Here is a 27,506-nt window from a genome sequence, read left to right on the forward strand (position 1 = left end):
TATTTTTGAGCCTTCATTCAAATAGTTTTAACATTTAGTTTACTGCATACATTACATCTTAATTTCAGTTACTGACCACTGCGATATATCAACAGCCAGTGATACTTCGACTGTCAATGTTTTTTTCAGAAACACCAACATGTATGTGCTTCGGCTTTTTCAACAGTTACCCATTATATATCATAGATCACATGCTTAGCGATAGGCATTGTCCGAGTCATCTCCTGTCACACACTAATATACTTGAAGAAGAAAATGGCATTATTTTACGATATCGTTTGCGTTTGCTTTTTTATGAGACACCATTTTGTTTGTTGTACTCGATTACAAAAAGGATGTGCATGATTTACGATAAAATTGGATTACGCACTTAAATCGAGTAAAATACGTATCCCGTTTTTTCAATGCGTATCAGTACGCGTAGGTTTGATTTTAAATGCGTTTTTTGTAAATTTCAAAACGTATTTACGCAAATACGCATCTTATCTGGAGCTCTGAAGTAATACTAAGTAATTAATAGCTACTAAAACCAAGAACATGTTACAGCATAATAACATAATAATAATTTCTGTTTCAGGTCATATAATCTCATATTGTAAATAAATTTTTATCAAAATTCATTTTAATTTGATGAGGTTTTTCTTCAATATTTTTGTTTGTTAGCAGAAAAGTGCTAAAACACTGTAAAAATGTATCCAAAAACGTACTATCCGGATACTGGTACACTTTTGGAATGTCGTCTGAAATGTTGTTTTTGCCAGTAAACTTGGTCCACTAAGGTAAACCAGAGATAGTTCCTCAAATAATGATGCTACTTTTCATTAAAAATTGCATTGAAAGTCAAGTTTTTTTAGTGAATTTTGGAAAAATTGCATATGTCATCGGGTGTAATTAGAATCGTGAACGGACATTCTAAACTTATTTTTACTTTCCAAATCCATTTAAATTTGTGGATTTTCTCGTTGATATTAAGGTACAATCATTAAACAATGAGCTAATTTAAAGTTTGCATGAAGAAATCTTGCAGGACACTTTTCACATGCTCGGTAATCAGCTGGTCGCTTAATTACGATAATTTAATAATTGGCGCCTTTTTTGACAGTATGCAGGCTCAATACGGGTACCGCTTTATCAATTAATGTTAACACTTCATTGATTCTCATTACCTATGTTCGCTCGCCGTGACGTAACTTGCTGATAAAGAAAAATCAGCGTGGCATGTCCACATGATAAAGAGCGGGAATTTAGCAGAAGATCAAAGGCAGGAGGGCATGACCGAGTGTGTTTATTTTGAATACACGTGTTTATCGTGGATATAGTTTTACTGTAGAAAATGACTGATAAGAGGAAGGAGTAAAACTTTATCAGGCTCATTAAGTTACGAGACGCTCCTAAGACTATCGGTTATCGATTTTTTTCTTGATTTTTTTTTTCTTTCGAGGGGGAAATTTTCTATACTTCGGGGGAAAAAAGCATACTATTTCGAGGGGGGAACGGGGCCGAATTTCGGCCCCAAAAATCGGCAAACGAGGGCCCTGCATAGTGACCTAGTTTTTGAGCTCATGTGACCCAGTTTTGAACTTGACCTAGATATTATCAAGATAAAAATTCTGACCAATTTTCATGAAGATCCATTGAAAAATATGGTCTCTAGAGAGGTCACAAGGTTTTTTCTATTTTTAGACCTACTGACCTAGTTTTTGACCGCACATGACCCTGTTTCGAACTTGACCTAGATATCATCAAGATGAACATTCAGACCAATTTTCATACAGATCCCATGAAAAATATGGTCTTTAGAGAGGTCACAAGGTTTTTCTATTATTTGACCTACTGACCTAGTTTTTGAAGGCACGTGACCTACTTTTGAACTTGACCTAGATATCATCAAGATGAACATTCAGACCAACTTTCATACAGATCCCATGAAAAATATGGCCTCTAGAGACGTCACAAGGTTTTTCTATTATTTGACCTACTGACCTAGTTTTTGTAGGCACGTGACCCACTTTCAAACTTGACCTAGATATCATCAAGATGAACATTCTGACCAATTTTCATGAAGATCTTGTGAAATATATGGCCTCTAGTGATGTCACAGGGTTTTTCTATTTTTAGACCTACTGACCTAGTTTTTGACTGCACGTGACCCAGTTTCGAACGTGACCTAGATATCATCAAGATGAACATTCAGACCAACTTTCATACAGATCCCATGAAAAATATGGCCTTTAGAGAGGTCACAAGGTTTTTCTATTATTTGACCTACTGACCTAGTTTTTGACAACACGTGACCCAGTTTCAAACTTGACCTAGATATCATCAAGGTGAACATTCTGACCAATTTTCATGAAGATCTTGTGAAATATATGGCCTCTAGAAAGGTCATAAGGTTTTTCTATTTTTAGACCTACTGACCTAGTTTTTGAGGGTACGTGAACCAGTTTCGAACTTGACCTAGATATCATCAAGGTGAACATTCTGACCAATTTTCATGAAGATCTTGTGAAATATATGGCCTCTAGAGAGGTCACAAGGTTTTTCTATTTTTAGACCTACTGACCTAGTTTTTGACGGCACGTGACCCAGTTTCGAACTTGACCTAGATATCATCAAGGTGAACATTCTTACCAATTTTCATGAAGATCTTGTGAAATATATGGCCTCTAGAGAGGTCACAAGGTTTTTCTATTTTTAGACCTACTGACCTAGTTTTTGACGGCACGTGATCTAGTCTCGAACTTGACCTAGATATCATCAAGATGAACATTCTGACCAACTTTCATAAAGATCCCATGAAAAATGTGACCTCTAGAGTGGTCACAAGCAAAAGTTTACGGACGCACGGAGGACGACGGACACCGCGGGATCACAAAAGCTCACCTTGTCACTTTCTGACAGGTGAGCTAAAAACAACTTCTTATATCAAGTCTTTCGAGGCATTGTAATAAGGGCTGGACAAACCCTTTGAAAACAACTAATCCTGCAGAATGAGCTGCCTAGAATTTTCACTCGTCCCGATATAATTTTCACTTGCCCAGCAATCATCAACTAAAAACAATTTTTACAGACTTGGTCTACATTAAAGTCCGTTTAAACCAGTGCATTCCGCAATCCTGTTCTTAACTACCGAGCATAGATCTAGCAAATGCAATCAGAGTGTAGTACCCTAACGTAGTTGGACAAATTTTATAGTTGCGAACAACAGATAAATTTCAGTTTTAGATATCTGGCTATCAAGCTTCTGAACGGCTCCGTTTTAACCTAATTTATTATATTTTTGTTTTTGGTTTAAATTGCACTCGTACTGCAGGAAGAGTGTTAAAGCAATTTCCACTCGCTTGGAGCCGATTTCTACTCATATTTACTAGCGGACAAGTAGATATGTTGAGCCCTGGTAATGAATATCAACCAATGACACAAATAACAAGAGGACCATGATGGTCCTGAATCGCTCACCTGTTCCCACATGACCCAGTTTTGAGTATGACGTCGTTTTTTCTATTATTTGATATAGTGACCTAGTTTTTGAGCTCATGTGACCCAGTTTTGAATTTGATCTAGATATCATCAAGATAAAAATTCTGACCAATTTTCATGAAGATCCATTGAAAAATATGGCCTCTACAGAGGTCACAAGGTTTTTCTATTATTTGACCTATTGACCTAGTTTTCAAAGGTACGTGACCCTGTTTTGAACTTGACCTAGATATCATCAAGGTGAACATTCTCACTAATTTTCATGAAGATCTCATGAAAAATATGGCCTCTAGAGAGGTCACAAGGTTTTTCTATTTTTATATCTACTGGCCTAGTTTTTGACCGCATGTGACCCAGTTTCAAAACTGACTTAGATACCATCAAGGTGAACATTCAGACCAATTTTCATGAAGATCTATTGAAAAATATGGCCTCTAGAGAGGTCAAAAGATTTTTCTAATTTTAGACCTACTGACCTAGTTTTTGACCGCAGCTGACCAAGTTTCAAACTTGACCTATATATCATCAAGATGAACAGTCAGACCAACTTTCATACATATCCCATGAAAAATATGGCCTCTAGAGAGGTCACAAGGTTTTTTCATTATTTGACCTACTGACCTACTTTTTGAAGGCACGTGACCCAGTTTCGAATTTGACCTAGATATCATCAGGATGAACATTCTGACCAATTTTTATGTAGATCCATTCAAAAGTATGGCCTCTAAAGAGGTCACAAGGTTTTTCTATTTTTAGACCTACTGACCTAGTTTTTGACCGCACGTGACCCAGTTTCAAACTTGACCTAGATATCATCAAGGTGAACATTCAGACCAACTTTCATACAGATCCCATGAAAAAATTGGCCTTTAGAGAGGTCACAAGGTTTTTCTATTATTTGACCTACTGACCTAGTTTTTGATGGCACGTGACCTAGATTCGAACTTGACCTAGATTTCATCAAGGTGAACATTCTGACCAATTTTCATGAAGATCTTGTAAAATATATAGCCTCTAGAGAGGTCACAAGGTTTTTCTATTTTTAGACCTACTGACCTAGTTTTTGACCGCACGTTACCCAGTTTCGAACCTGACCTAGATATCATTAAGGTGAACATTCTGACCGATTTTCATAAAGACCCCATGAAAAATTTGTTTGTTTGTTTGTTTGTTTTGGGTTTAACGCCGTTTTTCAACAGTATTTCAGTCATGTAACGGCGGGCAGTTAACCTAACCAGTGTTCCTGGATTCTGTACCAGTACAAACCTATTCTCCGCAAGTAACTGCCAACTTCCCCACATGAATTATCAGAGGTGGAGGACGCATGATTTCAGACACAATGTCTTTCGTCAAATCGTCACGGAGAACATACGCCCCGCCCAAGGATCGAACTCGCGACCCCGCGATCCGTAGACCAACGCTCTCCCTACTGAGCTAAGCGGGCGGGCCATGAAAAATTTGACCTCTAGAGTGGTCACAAGGTTTTTCTATTATTTGACCTACTGACCTAGTTTTTAATGGCACGTAACCCAGTTTCAAACTTGATCTAGATATCATCAAGGTGAACATTCTGACCAATTTTCATGAAGATCTTGAGAAATATATGGCCTCTAGAGAGGTCACAAGGTTTTTCTATTTTTAGACCTACTGACCTAGTTTTTGACCGCACGTGACCCAGTTTCGAACTTGACCTAGATATCATCAAGGTAAACATTCTGACCAATTTTCATAAAGATCCGATGAAAAATGTGACCTCTAGAGTGGTCACAAGCAAAAGTTTACGCACGGACGGACGGACGACGGACGCTGCGCGATCACAAAAGCTCACCTTGTCACTTTGTGACAGGTGAGCTAATAATCCTATCTGGTATTTATCTTCGCACACAAATGACACCAGGAATAATGAACTTTCTGTATGGTTATATACAGTTTATGTAGTGGACCTGAACTTATTTTTATTATACAGACTTTAAATTATCTGATTTCAAACAATATGCATTTGACAACTGCTTCCATCACTTAAGTTCTTCCCGCAACAATCCAAATGGGGATAACATATCAATGGCTTGAAAAGTAGGACTATTAAATTGCAAAGGGAACAAACTACATGGAAATTAAATAAAAAGTTTCAGAAACATTTAAACAATGTGCTTACAAAAGATGAAAGCAAGATTTCATTTTTATACTCTGGCTTAAATGATATATTGATTGCATAGTACTATAGGCAATATACGCCCGAAGGGTTACATCAGAGGATGGGAGCAAAATTTAAAGAACTTGACTGTTAAAGCCCAAAGGACAGGAACAACAAAAAGAAGAAATTCCAAAAAAAAAAAAATGTCCATGTCCAAGAAAAAATTCTTACTAGGTGAAGTTATGTCAAAATACATCTAACAAGAGCACCGCCTTGCGGGTGCTGACGCTCATCTGATTTTTTTTGTGTAATAGAAATATTGTCCTACCCATGATTTTCTAAGTCTAACAAGAGCACCGCCTTGCGGGTGCCGACGCTCATCTGATTTTTTTTTGTGTAATAGAAATATTGTCCTACCCATGATTTTCTAAGTCTAAAAAGGGCCATCATTCTTGCAAAAAGCAGGATAGAGTTATGTTTCTTGATGTACAGTGTCCACTTATGATGGTGAAAAACTGTTGCAAGTTTTAAAGCAATAGCTTTGATAGTTTATGAGAAAAGTTGACTTAAACATAATACTCAACCAAGAAAATGATTTTCTAAGTCCAAAAGGGGCAATAATTATTGCAAAAAGCAGGATGGAGTTATGTTGCTTGCTGTACAGGGTCAGCTTATGATGGTGAACAAGTGTTGCAAGTTTCAAAGCAATAGCTTTGATAGTTTAAGAGAAAAAGTTGACTTAAACATAAAACTTAACCAAGAAATCTGATATTTTCTAAGTCCAAAAGGGGCCATAAATCTTGCAAAAAGCAGGACGGAGTTATGTTTCTTGCTGTACAGGTCAACTTATGATGGTGAACAAGTGTTGCAAGTTTTAAAGCAATAGCTTTGATAGTTTTGGATAAAAGCTGACCTAAACATAAAACCTAACCAAGAAAACTGATTTTCTAAGTCCAAAAGGGGCAATAAATCTTGCAAAAAGCAAGATGGAGTTATGTTTCTTGATGTACAGGGTCTGCTTATGATGGTGAACAAGTATTCCAAGTTTCAAAGCAATAGCTTTGATAGTTTAGGAGAAAAGTTGACCTAAACATAAAACTTAACCAAGAAATCTGATATTTTCTAAGTACAAAAGGGGCCATAAATCTTGCAAAAAGCAAGATGGAGTTATGTTTCTTGCTATACAGGATCAGCTTAAGATGGTGAACAAGTATTCCAAGTTTCAAAGCAATAGCTTTGATAGTTTAGGAGAAAAGCTGACCTAAACATAAAACTTAACCAGGCAACGCCGACGCCAACAACCGCTCAAGTTATGACAATAACTCATCATTTTTTTTCAAAAAAACAGATGAGCTAAAAAGGGACATCATTCTTGCAAAAAGCAGAATAGAGTTATGTTTCTTGATGTACAGTGTCCACTTATGATGGTGAAAAACTGTTGCAAGTTTTAAAGCAATAGCTTTGATAGTTTATGAGAAAAGTTGACTTAAACATAATACTCAACCAAGAAAATGATTTTCTAAGTCCAAAAGGGGCAATAATTATTGCAAAAAGCAGGATGGAGTTATGTTGCTTGCTGTACAGGGTCAGCTTATGATGGTGAACAAGTGTTGCAAGTTTCAAAGCAATAGCTTAGATAGTTTAAGAGAAAAAGTTGACTTAAACATAAAACTTAACCAAGAAATCTGATATTTTCTAAGTCCAAAAGGGGCCATAAATCTTGCAAAAAGCAGGATGGAGTTATGTTTCTTGCTGTACAGGGTCAACTTATGATGGTGAACAAGTGTTGCAAGTTTTAAAGCAATAGCTTTGATAGTTTAGGATAAAAGCTGACCAAAACAGAAAACTTAACCAAGAAATCTGATATTTTCTAAGTACAAAAGGGGCAATAAATCTTGCAACAAGAGTGCAAGAATGTCACAATATACGCCCGTCACAGCAAATTTCTTTACTCTAGCACCTGTATTTGCAAATGGAATTTTAATTTTGTAGTTGTTTAGTAATAACTAAGTGTTTTGTTTTTCTAAGTCCACAAAAAAACTCCTTACCAGGTAGAGATACCTTAAAATACACCTAAAATTGGAAAGTAACATCTATGTTGTACCACAGAAAAGTGGTCTTGGTTTTTCCCTACGGTCAATTATAAAAAAGTTACAATATAAGTTATTTATAGTAACAACTAAGGGAAGTTAATCTTAAAAAAAAAAAAAAAAAAAAAAAAAAAAAAAAAAAAAATTCAAAAAAAAAATTGTAAGTCCACACAAAAATCTTTACCAGGTAGAGACTGGTCAAAATACACCTCAAAATTGGATGTAGCATGCATGTTGTACTACAGAAAAGTGGTCTCGATTTTTCCCTACGACTAGTAATGAAAAAGTTACAATATAAGCTATTTATAGTAACAACAAAGGGAAGTAATTCTAAAGAAGGGAACTGCGCATGACACTTCGTCTCATGATGGTGTATAGTTGTGTCAAGTTACATCAAAATCCCTCTATGCATGAAGAAGAAATGCTTCGGACAAAGTCATTCTTGTATCTGACCTTTGGCCTCTAAGTGTGACCTTGACCTTAGACCTAGGGACCTGGTTCTTGCGCATGACACTACGTCTTGTGGTGGTGAACATTTGTGCCAAGTTATATCAAAATCCCTCTATGCATGAAGAAGAAATGCTCCGGACAAGGTTTTCATTCTTGTATCCTTTGACCTCTAAGTGTGACCTTGACCTTAGACCTAGAGACCTGGTTCTTGCGCATGGACACTCCGCCTCATGGTGGTGAACATTTGTGCCAAGTTATATCAAAATCCCTCTATGCATGAAGAAGAAATGCTCCGGACAAAGTTTTCATTCTTGTATCCTTTGACCTCTAAGTGTGACCTTGACCTTAGACCTAGAGACCTGGTTCTTGCGCATGACACTCCGCCTCATGGTGGTGAACATTTGTGCCAAGTTATATCAAAATCCCTCTATGCATGAAGAAAAAATGCTCCGGACAAAGTTTTCATTCTTGTATCCTTTGACCTCTAAGTGTGACCTTGACCTTAGACCTAGGGACCTGGTTCTTGCGCATGACACTCCTTCTCATGATGATGAACAATTGTGCCAACTTTAATCAAAATCCCTCTATGCATGAAGAAGATATGCTCCGGACAAAGTCATTCTTGAATTTGACCTTTGACCTCCAAGTGTGACCTTGACCTTAGACCTAGGGACCTGGTTCTTGCGCATGACACTCCGTCTCATGATGGTGAACAACTGTGCCAAGTTTCATCAAAATCCCTTCATGCATGTAGAAGATATGCTCCGGACAAGGTCTGTGGACGCCGCCCGCCCGCCAACCCGCCCGCCCGCCCGCCCGCCAGGGGCGTTCCCATAATACGTCCCGTTTTTCAAACGGGCGTATAAAAAGCAATACCTCTTACCTATTGTTCCTATAGCCACCTAAGTATGCAAATGTGAGCTCGGATAGACAGATAGACGGACACCAGGACCATAACATAATACGACCCTTCGGGCATATAATAAGTGCAAAAGAGCACTTTGAGGAAATAGAAAAAAACTACTGATTTTATTTCTGCTGTAACATAAAAAAAGAAATTTTGCATGTTTATTTTAATATCAATATATCAACACTAATGCTTAAGATCTTAATTCTTGTTATAATTTAAAATATAAGGTACCAACTCTATGAGTTAGAAAATATTTATTTCATTTAATGATGAATAAAGTTTTATAATGAAACCTCAGCACAAAGAAAATATTTTTATCTATTTCATGAACTGTGTGGAAGAGTACATTTTAACTTTGCTTACAAACGCTTCTGAAGTGTGACGAGTATCAGCACATTGCCTTGCAAACATCTCTCTTCTCACTCCCCAAATGTTCTATTCTTAAGGTAGATCCACAGCATTCTCAACTTATATATTTATTTACCTGTGACAAATAGGAAGCCGGCACCAAAGCAAATCCCTGTACACCAGGAGTATTACTAGGTCCGGTTGACAGGAAGGTAGTTCCACCGGGCGCTATCTGAGCCAAGGTTCCCGCACCTGCAGGAAGGGTTGCCCGTATAATCTGTGCACCAGATGCCACACTTGCTGGAGGTGCAGGTCGTATTGCGACCTGGTTTGGCCCTGCGGGCAGTATGATCCTCTGTACAGTGGTACCACTGGGCCGTGATGCAACCTAAAACATTTTAAAATATCAGGGTATTATGTTTATAAGAATTATCGAACCTGTCATTTACTCATCCTGGTTGGTCCAGGAGGAATAGCTTTTTAATAAACTCTACTTAAAATAACTCTTAATCCACCTTTCAATTAAAAATCAATTTTACTTAAACTAAAATATATCTTAATTTAAAAACATTGAGACCACTCTTATCTGATCAACAATGCATCAATGAACTGGCTCAAAAACAGATGCATGTGTCTTACAATCTGATTGGCTGACTGTGCTGGTATAGTTATTTTCATTGGTTGTCCAGCTTGCCCTGCAGCAACCATGGTTGAAGGAACTGAGACTGGAATCAACTGTGCCCTTGCACCTACAAATGAAAAATGAATCATCAGTTTTAAAACTGAACAATTCAGAAAATTAGAAAACCTTGTTTAAGCCACACTGAGGGTTAGGTCAAACGGTGTCTTTCCAGCTTTTCATCGTGATGACCCCTTGGGCATTATTTCAAACAAGTCCTGGCATATTGACTGAACCACTAACATTGATGGCTTCTTAAAATCTGCAAGTCACTGGAAGTCAGGAAACTTAATCACTGAGGCAGCCTTAACGGCACCTTTAACAAACTCGAGAGAAGACAAATTGATGATACCAATATAACAAGAGCACCGCCAAGCGGGGCAATATATGCCCAAAGGGTTACACCAGAGGATAGGAGCAAAATTTAAAGAACTTGACTTGTGAAGCCCTAAGGACAGGAACAACAAAAAGAAGAAATTCCAAAAAAAATTCCAAGTCCACAACAAAAATCTTACCAGGTAAAGTTATGTCAAAATACACCTAAAAATTGGAGGTATCCATGTTGTACCACAGAAAAGTTGTCTCAGTTTTTCCCTACGGCCAATCATAAAAAAGTCACTAAAAATAAGCTACTTATAGTAACGTAAAAGGGAAGTAATTAAAAAAAATTATTGTTAGTGAACAAAAGAAGGACCTGCCAAATAAATCTGTTGACATAAATGAAATTTCAGATCAGTATCTTCATTAGTTATGGAGATATACCCATTTTAATTTGAAATAAAGGGAGGTAATTTGACATAAAATCAGTCCATAGTTATCTACCCTGATTGGCTCAGTCCAACTAATGACAATAATGAAATTTCAAATAAGTCCTATAAGTACTTACTGATATAAATCCATTCTGATTACAATCAGGGGAGGTAATCAGATATAAAATAACTCTGGAACCTACGATTGGATCTGATTTGTCATGGAATCCAAGATTTATTGTTGTTGAAGATATTTTGGAAGTTTGTATCAAACTAGAAAATGCTTTTGTAAAAAAGCGCATGTCTCCCCCAATGCAAAGTCCTATAGGCAAGAAGTCAAAAGGGGTCAGGAGCGAAAGTCAAAGAGACACTGATGGTTGGCTGCAATAGGGATTATCTACTTGGCATGTCCAGTCATCCCGCTAAATTTCAACACTCTTGGCCTAGTGGTTCTCAAGTCACTGTCCAGGCTTCTGTGACCTTGACCTTTGATCAAGTAACCTCAAAATAAATAGGGGTCATCTACTCTGCATGTCCAATCATCCTATTAAGTTTCAACATTGTAGGTCAAGTGGTTCTCAAGTTATTTCCAAAAAATGATTTTACATGAACAGGCCACTGTGACATTGACCTTTAATAGACTGACCCCAAAATCAACAGGGGTCATCTACTCTGCATGTTCAATCATTCTATGAAGTTTCAACATTCTGGGTCAAGTGGTTCTCAAGTTATTGATCGGAACTGGTTATCAATGTTCAGGCCCCTGTGACCTTGACCTTTAACGGAGTGACCCCAAAATCAACAGGGGTCATCTACTCTGCATGACCAATCATCCTATGAAGTTTCATCATTCTGGGTCAAGTGGTTCTCAAGTTACTGACCAGAAATGGTTTTCAATGTTCAGGCCCCTGTGACCTTGACCTTTCACAGAGTGACCCAAAAATCGTAAAGGGTCATCTACTCTGCATGACTAATCATCCTATTAAGTTTCAACATTCTGGGTCAAGTGGTTCTCAAGTTACTGACTGGAAATGGTTTTCAATGGTCAGGCCCCTGTGACCTTGACCTTTAATGGAGTGACCCCAAAATCAATAGGGGTCATCTACTTTGCATGTACAATCATCCTATGAAGTTTCAACATTCTGGGTCAAGTGGTTCTCTAGTTATTGATCGGAAATGGTTTTCCATGTTCAGGCCCCTGTGACCTTGACCTTTGATGGAGTGACCCCAAAATCAATAGGGGTCATTTACTCTTTATGACCAATCATCCTGTGAATTTCAACATTCTGGGTCAAGTGGTCTCTAGCTTTTGATTGGAAATGGTTTTCAATGTTCAGGCCCCTGTGACCTTGACCTTTGACGGAGTGACCCCAAAAACAATAGGGTCATCTACTCTTTATGCCCAATCATCCTGTGAAGTTTAAAACTTTCTGGTCAAATGGTTCTCTAGTTATTGATCGGAAATGGTTTTCAATGTTCAGGCCCCTGTGACCTTGACCTTTGACGGAGTGACCCCAAAAACAATAGGGGTCGTCTACTCCAGCAGCCCTACAACCCTATAAAGTTTGAAGGTTCTAGGTCAAATGGTTCTCCAGTTATTGCTCGGAAATGAAGTGTGACGTACGGACGGACGGACGGAAGGACGGACGGACAGGGCAAAAACAATATGTCTCCTGGGGGAGACATAATAAAACCATAAATGAAGTATCTATATGGCTGCAAAAGCCAAAATAGCCAATTTTGGACCTTTAAGGGGCCATAACTCTGGAACCCATGATGGAATCGGGCGAGTTCAAGAAAAGAACCAAGATCTTGTGGTGATACAAGTTGTGTGCAAGTTTGGTTAAAATCAAATCATTAACTAGAAAATGCTTTTGTTAAAAAGCGCATGTCTCCCCCAATGCAAAGTCCTATAGGCAAGAAGTCAAAAGGGGTCAGGAGCAAAAATCAAAGAGACACTGATGGTTGGCTGCAATAGGGATCATCTACTTGGCATGTCCAGTCATCCCGCTAAATTTCAACACTCTCAACACTATGGTTTTTCCAGTCACTGTTCAGGCTCCTGTGACCTTGACCTTTGATCAAGTGACCTCAAAATAAATGGGGGTTCATCTACTCTGCATGTCCAATCATCCTATTAAGTTTCAACATTGTAGGTCAAGTGGTTCTCAAGTTATTTCCAAAAAATGATTTTACATGAACAGGCCACTGTGACCTTGACCTTTAACGGAGTGGCCTCAAAAACAATAGGGGTCATTTACTCTGCATGAACAATCATTCTATGAAGTTCAACATTCTGGGTCGAGAGGTTCTCAAGTTATTGCCTGGAAATGGTTTTCCATGTTCAGGCCCCTGTAGTCTTGACCTTTAACAGAATGACCCTAAAAACGTTAGGGGTCATCTACTCTGCATGACCAATCATCTATGAAGTTTCATCATCTTGTCAAGGGTTCTCAATTTATTTGACCGGAAATGGTTTTCAATGTTCGGCCCCTGTGACCTGACCTTTCACAGAGTGACCCCATAATTGTTAGGGGTCATCTACTCTGCATGACCAATCATCCTATTAAATTTCGACATTCTGGGTCAAGTGGTTCTCAAGTTATTGACCGGAAATGGTTTTCAATGTTCAGGCCCCTGTGACCTTGACCTTTAATGGAGTGACCCGAAAATCGATAGGGGTCATCTACTTTGCATGTACAATCATCCTATGAAGTTTCAACATTCTGGGTCAAGTGGTTCTCTAGTTATTGATCGGAAATGGTTTTCAATGTTCAGGCCCCTGTGACCTTGACCTTTGACGGAGTGACCCCAAAATCAATAGGGGTCATCTACTCTTCATGACCAATCATCCTATGAAGTTTCAACATTCTGGGTCAAGTGGTTCACTAGTTATTGATCGGAAATGGTTTTCAATGTTCAGGCCCCTGTGACCTTGACCTTTGACGGAGTGACCCCAAAATCAATAGGGGTCATCTACTTTTCATGACCAATCATCCTATGAAGTTTCAACATTCTGGGTCAAGTGGTTCTCGTGTTATTGATCGGAAATGGTTTTCAATGTTCAGGCCCCTGTGACCTTGACCTTTGACGGAGTGACCCCAAAAACAATAGGGTGGTCTACTCCAGCAGCCCTAAAACCCTATGAAGTTTGAAGGTTCTAGTCAAATGTTCTCCATTATTGCTCAGAATGAATGTGACGTACGACGGATAGGGCAAAAACAATATGTCTCCTGAGGAGACATAATGAAGCGCTATTGTCAGACAGGTCAAAATAGCTAATTTGCCCTTTCAGGGCCATAACTCTGGAACCCATTAAGGGATCTGGCCGGTTTTAGAAAAGGAACCAGATTTTATGGTGACACAAGTTTGTGCAAGTTGATTAAATTCAAATCATAAATGAAGCTGCTATTGTGCAGACAAGGTCAAAATAGCTAATTCTGGCCCTTTCAGGGGCCATAACTCGAACCCATATTGAATCTGCCAGTTCAAAAGGAATCAAGATTTATGGTGATACAAGTTGTGTGCTAGTTTGGTAAAAAATGAAATCATAAATAAAGCTGCTATTGTGCAGACAAGGTCAAAATAGCTAATTTTGGCCCTTTCAGAGGCCATAACTCTGGAACCCATAACGGGATCTGCCCAGTTCAAGAAAGGAACCGAGATCTTATGGTGATACAAGTTGTGTGCAAGTTTGGTTAAAATAAAATCATAAATGAAACCACTATCGTGCAGACAAGAAATTGTTGACGCACGGACCGACTGTCCGACGGACGCACGAAGGGTGATCACAAAAGCTCACCTTGTCACTATGTGACAGGTGAGCTAAAAAAAAATTATTGTAAGAGAACAAACAAGAGGACCATGATGGTCCTGAATCGCTCACCTCTTCCCACATGACCCAGTTTTGAGTATGATGTCGTTTTTCTATTATTTGAAAACAGTGACCTAGTTTTTGAGCTCATGTGACCCAGTTTTGAACTTGACCTAGATATTATCAAGATAAAATTCTGACCAATTTTCATGAAGATCCATTTAAAAATATGGTCTCTAGAGAGGTCACAAGGTTTTTCTATTATTTGACCTATTGACCTAGTTTTCGAAGGTATGTGACCCTGTTTTGAACTTTACCTAGATATCATCAAGGTGAACATTCTCACTAATTTTCATGAAGATCTCGTGAAAAATATGGCCTCTAGAGAGGTCACAAGCTTTTTCTATTTCAAGACCTACTGACCTAGTTTTTGATCGCAGTTGACCCAGTTCTACAGATCTACAGTTCCCATGAAAAATATGGCCTCTAGAGAGGTCACAACGTTTTTTCATTATTTGACCTACTGACCTACTTTTTGAGGGCACGTAACCCACTTTCGAACTTGACCTAGATATCATCAAGATGAACATTCTGACCAATTTTTATGGAGATCCATTCACAAGTATGGCCTCTAGAGAGGTCACAAGGTTTTTCTATTTTTATACCTACTGGCCTAGTTTTTGACCGCACGTGACCCAGTTTCGAAACTGACCTACATATCATCAAGGTGAACATTCTGACCAATTTTCATGACGATCCATTGAAAAATATGGCCTCTAGAGAGGTCAAAAGATTTTAATAATTTTAGACCTACTGACCTAGTTTTTGACCGCAGTTGATCCAGTTTCAAACTTGACCTAGATATCATCAAGATGAACATTCAGACCAACTTTCATACAGATCCCATGAAAAGTATGGCCTCTAGAGAGGTCACAAGGTTTTTTATTATTTGACCTACTGACCTAGTTTTGTATGGCACGTGACCCAGTTTCAAACTTGACCTAGGTATCATCAAGGTGAACATTCTGATCAATTTTCATGAAGATCCATTCAAGGGTATGGCCTCTAGAGAGGTCACAAGCTTTTTCTATTTCAAGACCTACTGACCTAGTTTTTGATCGCAGTTGACCCAGTTCTACAGATCTACAGTTCCCATGAAAAATATGGCCTCTAGAGAGGTCACGTTTTTTCATTATTTGACCTACTGACCTACTTTTTGAGGGCACGTAACCCACTTTCGAACTTGACCTAGATATCATCAAGATGAACATTCTGACCAATTTTTATGGAGATCCATTCACAAGTATGGCCTCTAGAGAGGTCACAAGGTTTTTCTATTTTTAGACGTACTGACCTAGTTTTTGCTCGCACATGACCCTGTTTCGAACTTGACCTAAATATCATCAAGATGAACATTCAGACCAACTTTCATACAGATCCCATGAAAAATATGGCCTCTAGAGAGGTCACAAGGTTTTTCTATTATTTGACCTACTGACCTAGTTTCTGAAGGCACGTGACCCACTTTCGAACTTGACCTAAATATCATCAAGATGAACATTCAGACCAACTTTCATACAGATCCCATGAAAAATATGGCCTCTAGAGAGGTCACATGGTTTTTTTATTATTTGACCTACTGACCTAGTTTTTGACGGTACATGACCCACTTTCAAACTTGACCTAGATATCATCAAGGTGAACATTCTGTCCAACTTTCATACAGATCCCATGAAAAATATGGCCTTTAGAGAGGTCACAAGGTTTTCCTTTTATTTGACCTACTGACCTAGTTTTTGAAGGCATGTGACCCAGTTTCAAACCTGACCCAGATATCATCAAGGTGAACGTTCCGACCAATTTTCATGAAGATCTTGTGAAATATATGGCCTCTAGAGAGGTCACAAGGTTTTTCTATTTTTAGATCTACTGACCTAGTTTTGACGGCATGTGACCCAGTTTCGAACTTAGCCTAGATATCATCAAGGTGAACATTCTGACCAATTTTCATGAAGATCTTGTGAAATATATGGCCTCTAGAGAGGTTACAAGGTTTTTCTATTTTTAGACCTACTGACCTAGTTTTTGAAGGCACGTGACCCAGTTTCGAACTTGACCTAGATATCATCAAGATGAACATTCTGACCAACTTTCATAAAGATCCCACAAAAAACATAACCTCTAGAGTGGTCACAAGCAAAAGTTTACGCACAGACGACGGACGCTGCATGATCACAAAAGCTCACCTTGTCACTATGTGACAGGTGAGCTAAAAAGGGATCTGCTAAATAAAAACAAGAGCACTGCAATGCAGAGCAATATACACAAAGCAAAGTCATATATGACCTTTGACCCCTAAGTGTGATCTTGACCTTGAAGCGAGTCATCCAAAACATGCGCTCTGTATGTCGCCTCAGTGTGGTGAACATTTGTGCCAAGTTTCTCTGAAATCCTTCAAGCAGTTCAAGAGTTACAGAGCGGACACAGCAAAGTCATATATGACCTTTCACTCCTAAGTGTGACCTTGACCTTGAAGCTAGTCATCCAAAACAAGCACTATGCACGTCGTCTCAGTGTGATGAACATTTGTGCCAAGTTTCTTTGAAATCCTTCAAGCAGTTCAGGAGTTAGAGCGGACACGAAACACACTCATATGACCTTTGACCCCTAAGTGTGACCTTGACCTTGAAGCTAGTCATCCGAAACAAGCGCTCTGCACGTCGTCTCCGTGTGGTGAATATTTGTGTAAAGTTTCTTTGAAATCCTTGAAGGGGTTCAAGAGTTACAGAGCGGACACGTAATTGCTAACGGACGGACACCGGCATCATAACATAATACGTCCCTTCGGGCGTATAAAATCTGAATTATATTAATTATTACTCTAGAATACTGGTAAAGGCAAAGATGTACCTGTAGAACTTGGAGGGTTTGCCAGTCTGATGTAATGGAACTTATTTCCTGGTACATGGATTTGCTGGAGATTGGCCGGCAACACTTGTCTCACAGCCTGGGTGGTAGACGTCCCCGTTCTCGGCACAGTAAGTACAGTTGCATTGCTTAATGAGGGTTGGAGGGGTTTCTGTATCTAAATATATCAAAACAAACACAAATACGCAACTTGACACAAGACATATCATTATCAAAATATGGCAGCAGCTAACACAAACGTTTTACGGTATTTGGCCCATAATAGAGTACCTCCTTTTTGAAGAGTATTCAATTTCTACCATAAACCTACTTTGATTGCAATTTTCAGTGGGGCTTAGGTTCAAGCCACACTGGGACCAAATTTTTTTCCCTTTTTTTTTTCAAGTAAGGTTTTACTTCTTTCAAGACTTATTGTTGATTTATTGTACAAAAGTGGAAAATATTTCATTTGATAAGCAATTTCTTGCTGTTCAAAGTGAATTTACCTCTGAAACAGAAGGGGTAGAGTTACACATCTTTAAAAATACTGAGTTACATGTGGTAAAAATTCTCTATTTTGCCTTCATTCTTTAGATTACATATTGTGGAAGAAATGTAGGTAGGTTTTACTTCTGCCCCAATGTTATTTTTGAAAGAAGTGAGCAAAATTCAAAACAGAAAAGTGCTGTCTAGCAATACACTTTCATAACAGTGCTGTCTAGCAATACACTTTCATAACAGTGCTGTCTAGCAATACACTTTCCCAACAGTGATGTCTAGCAATACACTTTCCCAACACTGCTGTTTTGCAATACGCTTTCCCAAAAGTGCTGTCTAGCAATACACTTTCCCAACAGCGCTGTCTAGCAATACACTTTCCCAACAGTGCTGTCTAGCAATACACTTTCATAACAGTGCTGTCTAGCAATACACTTTCATAACAGTGCTGTCCAGCAATACACTTTACCAAAAGTGCTGTCTAGCAATACACTTTCCCAAAAGAGCTGTCTAGCAGTACACTTTCCCAACAGAGCTGTCTAGCAATACACTTTCATAACAGTGCTGTCTAGCAATACACTTTCCCAACAGCACTGTCTAGCAATACACTTTCCCAACAGCACTGTCTAGCAATTCACTTTCCCACCAGCACTGAGTCTGTCTAGCAATACACTTTCCCAACAGCACTGAGTCTGTCTAGCAATACACTTTCCCAACAGCACTGTCTAGCAATACACCTTCCCAACAGCACTGTCTAGCAATCAAGAAACAGTCCTGAAAATTAAAATCTCAGGCCATACTATAGTTATATTTATCAATATTACTTCAAACATTTATGCCAATTCTATGACAAGTCATCTTTTACATGCTAACTGTGAAGTAATGTCAACCTACTTGTCGCAACCAAGGAATAGTACTACCATCTCAATTTGACTTACTACTTAATAACACGCATATTAGAATATCAAAATTATAAATCAGAAGCCATATATTTAAACAAAAGTACTTAATCAGCTTTATATGGCCCCAATTACATTCTCATGAAATTATACTGCAGGACTGCCTTGCTATGTTTTCATTTATTAAAACCAACTTCTCTGTACATTATTTCTTAAAAATAAATTAAAGTATTTTTACATCATAGTGTTTTAGTACAGTTGATTGCAAGATCTCAAAAGGCTATATTTGTGAAAAGTGCAGAACATGATGTTTTATAAGCAAAAAGACTATTCCAATACATTTGTACTGAATTTGTAGTTAGTTTATATCAAATTCAAGGACAGTGACATCATTTTAAGACTTTTCAAGGCCTCTGCAAACCAATACATCTAATTCAGTGTTGAGACATATCTGTTTAACTTTACATGACATAACGAAAACAACAGAAATAGCAATTCATTTCATATAACATTTACACAGTGGCAAGAAAATAATTATACTATAAACATTCTTACCACATGAACTGTTCCTGGCTGTTTCATCACTTTAGATGGAGACATTGTAATAGTTGCTTGCACACTTGATGTGTTTGAATTGCTTAATAATGTATGTCCCATTCCTGCTGGGGCTATTCTCTGTGGTGACCTACCAGCCACTGACACTGGTATCATTGTTATTTTGGTTGGAGTTTTTGCGGGTGAGATTGGCAGTTTATTAATTGGTAATTTCGGTGGAGTGCCAGCCACCTGGGCCATAGTAATCCCTTTAGCTGGAGAGATTATCCCTTGTTGAGAGATTGTGATAGTTTTTGTTGGAGTCTTTGGTTCCTGCAATGAGTCACTTGTCCCTGGCTGGGTACCAGTTGCTTGAGAAACAGGAAGTGTCTGTACCTGCAAGGGAACTGCCTGAGACTGACTAGTGTTGGTATTTTTTGTAATGATTATTTTATTAACAAGTGAGTTCTGAGATAAGCTTTCACCAGGTCTTTTGCCTAGCAGACTTGACCCATCCTTTGAATCAACAATTATCACTTGAGGTACTGTCACAGCTCCACCAGATGAAAACTGGCTCCCAGCTTGTGCAAGAAAAGATAAATTCCCTGTATTATCACCTAAGGCTGACACTGAATTATTTGCACTGGAAAATCCAGCCGATGCATAAACATTGCCATCATTTAAGATGGCCGTCCCCTCACTGTTATCCAGTGTTAAAGACTGAAATGTGTTATATTCCTTCCCACTTGATGTCAGTGTCTCTATAGGCAGACTTCCGTCTACAGAATCACCAGTTGAAGAACTGTCTGACTGTGTATACTGAACACTACTGTTTATAACTTGTCCAGTAACTGAGTCTATGGCTATCACTCGAACTTTGTCATCTTTAATGCCTGAAATGCATGTCATAAGATCTTTGGTGAAATTTTTGTGTGAAATAATATGTATAATGACTCTGTCAAGATTAATACAGTCTAAAATTAGACTAAATAAAGACCAACCAATCAGAAGGTCCAAACTGAGAAAGCATAAGAAAACAACAATTAATGCAGAAGTTCACAAAATTATTTTCAGATAAATATTTTGGCAGAATATTGCAACCATGTATGGGATGTATGAACATTAAAAATTTCTTGCATCATTCACTAATAAATATTTAATTAAAATTCTCAGGAACGTGCATACATGTGTAAATGTAACTGTTACAGGTCCAAAATCAACAGAGAGCAACATATGACTTAAAATGTGTATGAGACCTGAGTGGGCTTCAGGTAGTGTCTCAGAAAAAACTAGATGTGTGTCCATAGGACACAGGTGCCCCCCTCCTGCCACTATAACATGGTTTAATGACCCAGGTTAAACAATTTTTAAGATGTTTGCAACACAAACTTTTAAGAACCGTATGTGTATTTTTCACTTAGTTGGCCAAAACTCTGGCCAAGCTGAGTAAAATCCTAAAGAGAACACTTCACAGGCTATAAAACAATCCTCTTATGTTTTATGATTCTAGGTCAAGAACATTTTAACATTCATGTTTCACAATTTTTCTTTTTTGAGTAAGTCTGGACAAAATGTCTGATCTTTTGTAGTAAAATAATGACTGTAGGTAAAATATTTTTGGAGCTACGCACGACAAAATATTAAAATGACAATTTTTTCCTAGGTCAGGGGCCATAACTCCTACAATACTGAATGAATCCGGACGCGAAACCCCAGGTGCACAACTGCACATGCTGACCAACATTCCTGTAAACTTTGGTGACTCTAGGTCAAATACTTTTGGAGCTACGCACGACACAACATTAAAATGACCAATTTTTCACTAAGTCAGGGGCCATAACTCCTACACGACTGAATGAATCCAGACTCGAAACCCCAGGTGCACAACTACACATGCTGACCAACATTCCTGTAAAGTTTTGTGACTCTTCGTCAAATACTTTTGTAGCTATGCGCGACACAACACTAAAATGACCAATTTTTAAAAAGTCAGGGGCCATAACTCCTACACAACTGAATGAATCTGGACGCGAAACCCAAGGTGCACAACTACACATGCTGACCAACATTCCTGTAAAGTTTTGTGACTCTATGTCAAATGCTTTTGGAGCTAGGCGCGACAACATTCTCGGACGGACAGAAGGACGGACAAGAGCAAACTATATGCCCCCACCACTCATGGGGGGGCACAAAAAAACACACCTTGTTTTCAATTGGGAAGTGGTCAAATATCAGCCTCCATTACATAAGGATGAAAAGCCCTGACAGGCGTTTGTAAAAATACTACACCAACTTTAAATTTTGTACATACAGCTTTCATAAACGATGTTACACCTGCTAGAAGTGTACCTTCATATGAAAGATTAAAGTAAGAACACCCTTTGTGTTATTTCCAATGAAGCTATAAGCTCTGTGCACCACATGATAAACAACAAATTGTCTTTCATTTGGAGGGGGCCTCTGTGGCCGGGTGGTTAACGTTGCTGACTTCAAATAATCGATGTGGGTTCGAGCCTCACTCGGGGCGTTGAATTCTTCATGTGGGGAAGCCTTTCAGCTGGCTTACGGAAGGCTGGTGGTTCTACCCAGGTACCCGCTTGTGATGAAATAATGCACAAAGGGGCACCTGTGGTCTTCCTCCACCATCAAAGCTGGAAAGTCATCATATGACCTATAATTGTGTCGGTACGACGTTAAACCCAACAAAATAAATAAATTTCATTTGGAACAAAGCTCATTGACTTTTGATGACAAGTAAGTGATTATACATGTGTGCATTTAGCAGTCAGTGGGATATATATTTTTTCAAAATCCTTCCCTAGGCACTGGATAAAATGGATGTTTAATTTTTTAATACCATGTAACAATATCTTTTAGTTACAGAAGGTGACCCGATATTTTTACACATTTATTGTCTGCTTTCAGCTTGACTTGTGAAATGTCACTTTGTGCAATTACGGTGTAAATCAACTTCATTTCTTCAAGATGTTTGGTAAGACATTAATAAACAGATATAATAATAATAATAATAATGAACAGACATATATACAATGAATTAGAGAACATAAGATATATAAATAATATGCTACTTGTTAAAAGTTGTTAAAATAGTATATTGTATTCTTTTAGTGTATATAATTATTTAAAAGACCGGTCACCCTGAAGAAGACTTGCGAGCTGAAATGTCGCTCTGATACAATAAAACTGTAGAATTAATTTTATTGTGTTGGTTATTGGTTCCACTATCCTATTTTATCCTTAATATTTAACAAAGTATAACAAGAGCACAGCAATGTGGAGCAATATACGCAAGAAGGTATGAGCTCTGCAGGTCATCTCAATGTGGTGAACATTTGTGCCAAGTTTCTTTAAAATCATTCAAGCAGTTCAGACATGAACATGAAACAAAGTCATATGACCTTTGATCCCTAAGTGTGACCCTGACCTTGAAGCGAGCCATCCAAAACATGCGCTCTGCATGTCATCTCGATGTGGTGAACATTTGTGTCGAGTTTCTTCGAAATACTTCAAGAGTTACAGAGCGACCACGAGATTGCTAACTGACAGACAGACACCAGCATTACAATACGTAGAGATAGTACCTAAGTTTTTCAAATCATAGGTTTGAAGTTAAAAAGCTTTGAAATGAAGACAAATGTCCATATATTTCTCAAAAACAGAAATATAGACAATATTTTAACCAGAAGTGCGGAGTTATGAGCATTTAATATTTTCATGATAACGAAAATTTTGTGATCAAGGACATGTAACTCTTCTTGAACATGGAGAGCATAAACATCAAAGGGACATAATATAGTCAATATTTTCTAATTGGGTGCATTTGATTTATCATTCAACTTTGATCTTGATTGCTAAATACTGATCCATGATACTGTGTGCTAAAAATTTAGAACATCTGGAACAGTCTATTAACAGAAAAACTATGCTTTAGCAGAATCTAAATAGTTAAGCTCTAACTGGGACTCGAACCCAGGACCTCTCACACCTAAGGCAGACACTCTACCACTTCCCTATAACAGCAGTAGCTAATAGCTATGTAGTTTAATTGCTGGATTACATTGCGTGAAATGGAACGTTAATCGGTGAACTCCGGATTATCGGCGTATTCGCTTTGTTTCCTAACGGCATTTTTTGTGTAAAGAAAAAATATAATCTAATGCTGCAAACGTCATAATTGGTCAAATCTGCCCAAATTTCTCTGACGTGTTGTTCAGAGTATGAACTTAATAACTGGCAGTACCAGTGAAATATTACTTACACTGAATATTTTATATTTGCCCTTTTTGCAGCTGCCGAACGGCAAAGACGATAAGATTTGTCCAAATATAAGTAATTATTTTACCAGTTTTGAGAGAATTTCAATTAATGGGAAATTACAGTTACAAACTAAATACCTTTCTGCAACACATGGAGTCATTAGCATTCACTGTCAATCAGTATTATGACTAAGATCGACTGTCATTCATTCATTTCAAAGTTTCATAGACAGAGTCCGTTGTTTACATTTTTATCGTAACCGGTGCACTTGTAAAAATCACTTTAGTTTGAAAAATCAAAGAATGCGAAGAGCTATGGTACAGTCTCTACAATACGTCCTTGGAAGGCACTACCTTCAGGCGTATAATAAAAAAATAACATAAAATTCTGGATTTGTCTCTAAATTTTGCTTTTGCGCACTTAATTTCTGTCGGTAAAAACCTCCAGTTTTGAGGCTACAACTCCAGCTGAAAAATAGTAAATTGCAGTTTTAGGATTCTGAACTTATCATATGTATGACTGTTTTAAAAAATCTGATATCTATAATTACAATAAATTCTTAAATATCGAAAATGTTGATACCAGTTGACACTTAAAATTTATCTAAATGTGTGCTACAAACTTCTCATTACATCATGTTTTCTTTTGAGTCTGTGTGGTTATTATAGTATGAAGCTGTTTAATGGATGTGACAAATCAGAAAATACAAAATAAGGTCTGAAGTTTAATTAGGAAGTCAAAACTAATATCAAAGACCCCCACTGGAACCCCTGAGAGTGGAAGAAATATTTACTTATGTTATGTAGAACAAATTTTATCCATTTTTTCTCTAAATGACATTATTTTGTCACTAACCAACTGGTTACAACCATACACAGATACATACATCTGCTTCAAATTAATGCATGCAATGTCACATTCTTGAATATCGCGCCACTTGAGCCTCGCAAACTTCAGGGAAATTCAAAACGTCACTGATACCAGAAATTTGTCGTAAGAAAAATGACAACATCTTCAAAGCAATCGAAAGATGTAAACGAATCATAGTTGAATTTTGTCAAAGTGGTTCCGTTAAATTTATGTCCGTGGTTTGATTAATACTGTAATTCTTCAATTTGCGATAATCGCCCTTCCGTCGTGTCAAAATCGACATTTTTGCTCACACCACCTTTGCTAAAAACTAAATAACAAATTCATGGATCAAAATATATGCGCAAATGATTGATGATTGTGAAGCTAAGACATTATATTTTTAGGTCCCGGGGCGATTTCCTTAAATGGATGGTTTGATTGGGAGAAAATCTACCTAAATCTTGTGCAGGCATTCTGTGTTTGTTCAAAATCACGCGCCCACCATTACCATCCCATAATGCAACAACATTAATTTGCAGCGGAGCTAATGTTTTGATTTTACTAAAAATATTTTGAAATCAAAATCATACGGTTTGTTTTATATTAACACATTAGATTTCGGCTGATTAGATAATAATAGAAAACAGTATTTTCTACTACAAATTAATTCCTCTAGAAACTGCCCAATTAAAATATGAAAATAGATTTACTTCTGTGATCAAGATTGCTAGGCGCTTTTTTTTTAACGCTTATGGTACGGCATCCGTATGAAATTACTCGGTATTGATTAAGCTTGCCCCGTAGCGAGAGGGTTCATTGTTTTCGGTTGAAACCATTAGCCATACTGTTAATATTTTCAACAGAAACTGCATGTGCATCGCTTGTAACAGATTTTTTTTTATTCTGGTATAAATAAATCTTATGCTGAGGCTCCCTCCAAATGGTTACATCGTTTAAAGCAATTAAGTAATTATGAAAATAATTGACGCGGAAAGCCCATACAATTAAATATAACAAAGCAATCTGAAAAACAGCTAAATCCCCCGCCACTGTTATGGATAGTGAAAGAGTAAACCTTTGAACTTGAGCTGTGACTTTGACCTTGACCTTGAACTGACATGACTGACTTATTAATTCTGCACATCATCTTGATGAGGTGATCATTTGACCCAAGTTTAATGAAAATCCTTCAATGGGTTTAGGAGATACAGAGTGGACACAAAATGGAAGGCTCAAACTTTTGTGACCTTGACCTAGAGTCGGCATGGCTAACTAATGGGTTCTGCATATCGTCTTGATGAGGTGATCATTTGACCTAGGTTTCATGAAAATCCTTCAAGGGTTTTAGGAGATACAGAGCGGACAGAAAATGGAAGGCTCCGACATTTGACCTTTAGCCAACATGGCTGACACGTGAGTTCTGCACATCGTCTTGATGAGGTGATCATTTGACCCAGGTTTCATGAAATCCTTTAAGGGGTTTAGGAGATACAGAGCGGACACAAAATGGAAAGCTCAAACCTTTAACCCTAAGTTGTGACCTTGACTTTGAGCCGGCATGGCTGACTCATGAGTCTTTACATCGTCTTGATGAGATGATCATTTGACCCAAGTTTTATAAAATTCCTTCAAGGGTTTAGGAGATACAGATGGACACGAAATGGAAGGCTAAAACATTTGACATTGAGTTGTGACCTTGACCTTGAGCCAACATGACTGACTCATGAGTTCTGCACATCGTCTTGATGAGGTGATCATTTGACCCAAGTTTCATGAAAATCCTTCAAGAGGTGTAGGAGATATGGACCGGACACGAAAGTGTTACGGACGGACAGACGGGAGGACGGACGGAAGGACGGACGGAGACCTTTCCTATAACCCCCACCACTCGTGCCGGGGGATTAAAAAGCTGCAATTCATGAAAAACCTGTTATGGATCTGGTGGACCGAACAGCAAATGTCCTGATAAGTACGTACGAAAACAAAATGGTAATAGACTCAGTTCGATTTAGTCATTCATGTAAGTTAATGAAACATGCAACACACTCATACCTGCTAGAAACTGATTAAGCGATGTCCTTTAAAAAATAGACACACAATTTTTGATATCAAGAAATAAGTATTTTATTTAGATATAGATTGTTTAGATTGTACGTAATACATGCTTTTGTAGAGAAATAGGGTAACTAAAACATATTACAACTTAGTTATTTTAAGTAATTACCAGTGGAGTCGAGGAAGGAAATAAATGAGGCAAGCAAAACGAAAAATAAATAAATGATCTTACATCTAAGTTAGTCGAAAGAGACCATCAGAACGGTATTTCTAGTCTTAGTCTGACAGTAATTTAATTCTCCCTGTAAAATTTTGCACCCAATGTGGTACAATGATACTATTATTTCATTAGTATTACACTCGAAATTAATTCATAGTACTTACAGAAATCCGTTACATTGACCTTTGATGGCCTGGTTTATGTGCTCTGCACATTGTTTCATTGCCACATACATATATGCTAAGTTTAAAGTCAATACTTTAAATGGTTCTTGAATTATGCTTCAGACACGAAATACGACGGACAGATCTGATCAGTTAAATCTGTGACCATAGCTTTTGACATACAGGCCTGCGCTCTGCATATCATCTCATCACCAGCTACTTACATGCCAAGTCAACGAGCGAGTTCGTACAGAATAAGTGATTTCCTGATATCATTTCTTGATATCAAGTATCAAGATCCCGACTTCTTTTTTCTGATATCAGAGGTCTAAAATGTAGTTAAATCGCGTCCATACAACTGTCAATCTCTTATAGTATTCTCCCTTAAAAAGAAAACATTTGATTTTTTGATACTGCTAAGACATGTGTATTACTTACACTCGTT

The 27,506-nt window shown here is 37.9% G+C and overlaps 1 protein-coding gene across 1 annotated transcript in view; it reads right to left on the reverse strand.

Annotated features, from left to right (window-relative positions):
* LOC123563398 (protein lin-54 homolog) overlaps positions 1 to 25,222 on the reverse strand; it is a 43,189-nt gene extending 17,967 nt beyond the window's left edge. Inside the window, exons 1-5 of the mRNA XM_053531225.1 lie at positions 25,077 to 25,222; positions 19,514 to 20,385; positions 17,565 to 17,739; positions 10,052 to 10,161; positions 9,549 to 9,800 (exon numbers count right to left, since the gene is read on the reverse strand). Of these exons, the coding sequence (XP_053387200.1) occupies positions 9,549 to 9,800; positions 10,052 to 10,161; positions 17,565 to 17,739; positions 19,514 to 20,385; positions 25,077 to 25,095 (1,428 nt within the window). The 5' untranslated portion in view covers positions 25,096 to 25,222. The remainder of the gene's footprint in view (positions 1 to 9,548; positions 9,801 to 10,051; positions 10,162 to 17,564; positions 17,740 to 19,513; positions 20,386 to 25,076) is intronic.
* Between the last annotated feature and the right edge of the window lie 2,284 nt (positions 25,223 to 27,506).

This window comes from Mercenaria mercenaria, chromosome 2, assembly GCF_021730395.1.
Source record: "Mercenaria mercenaria strain notata chromosome 2, MADL_Memer_1, whole genome shotgun sequence".
NCBI lineage: Eukaryota > Metazoa > Mollusca > Bivalvia > Venerida > Veneridae > Mercenaria > Mercenaria mercenaria.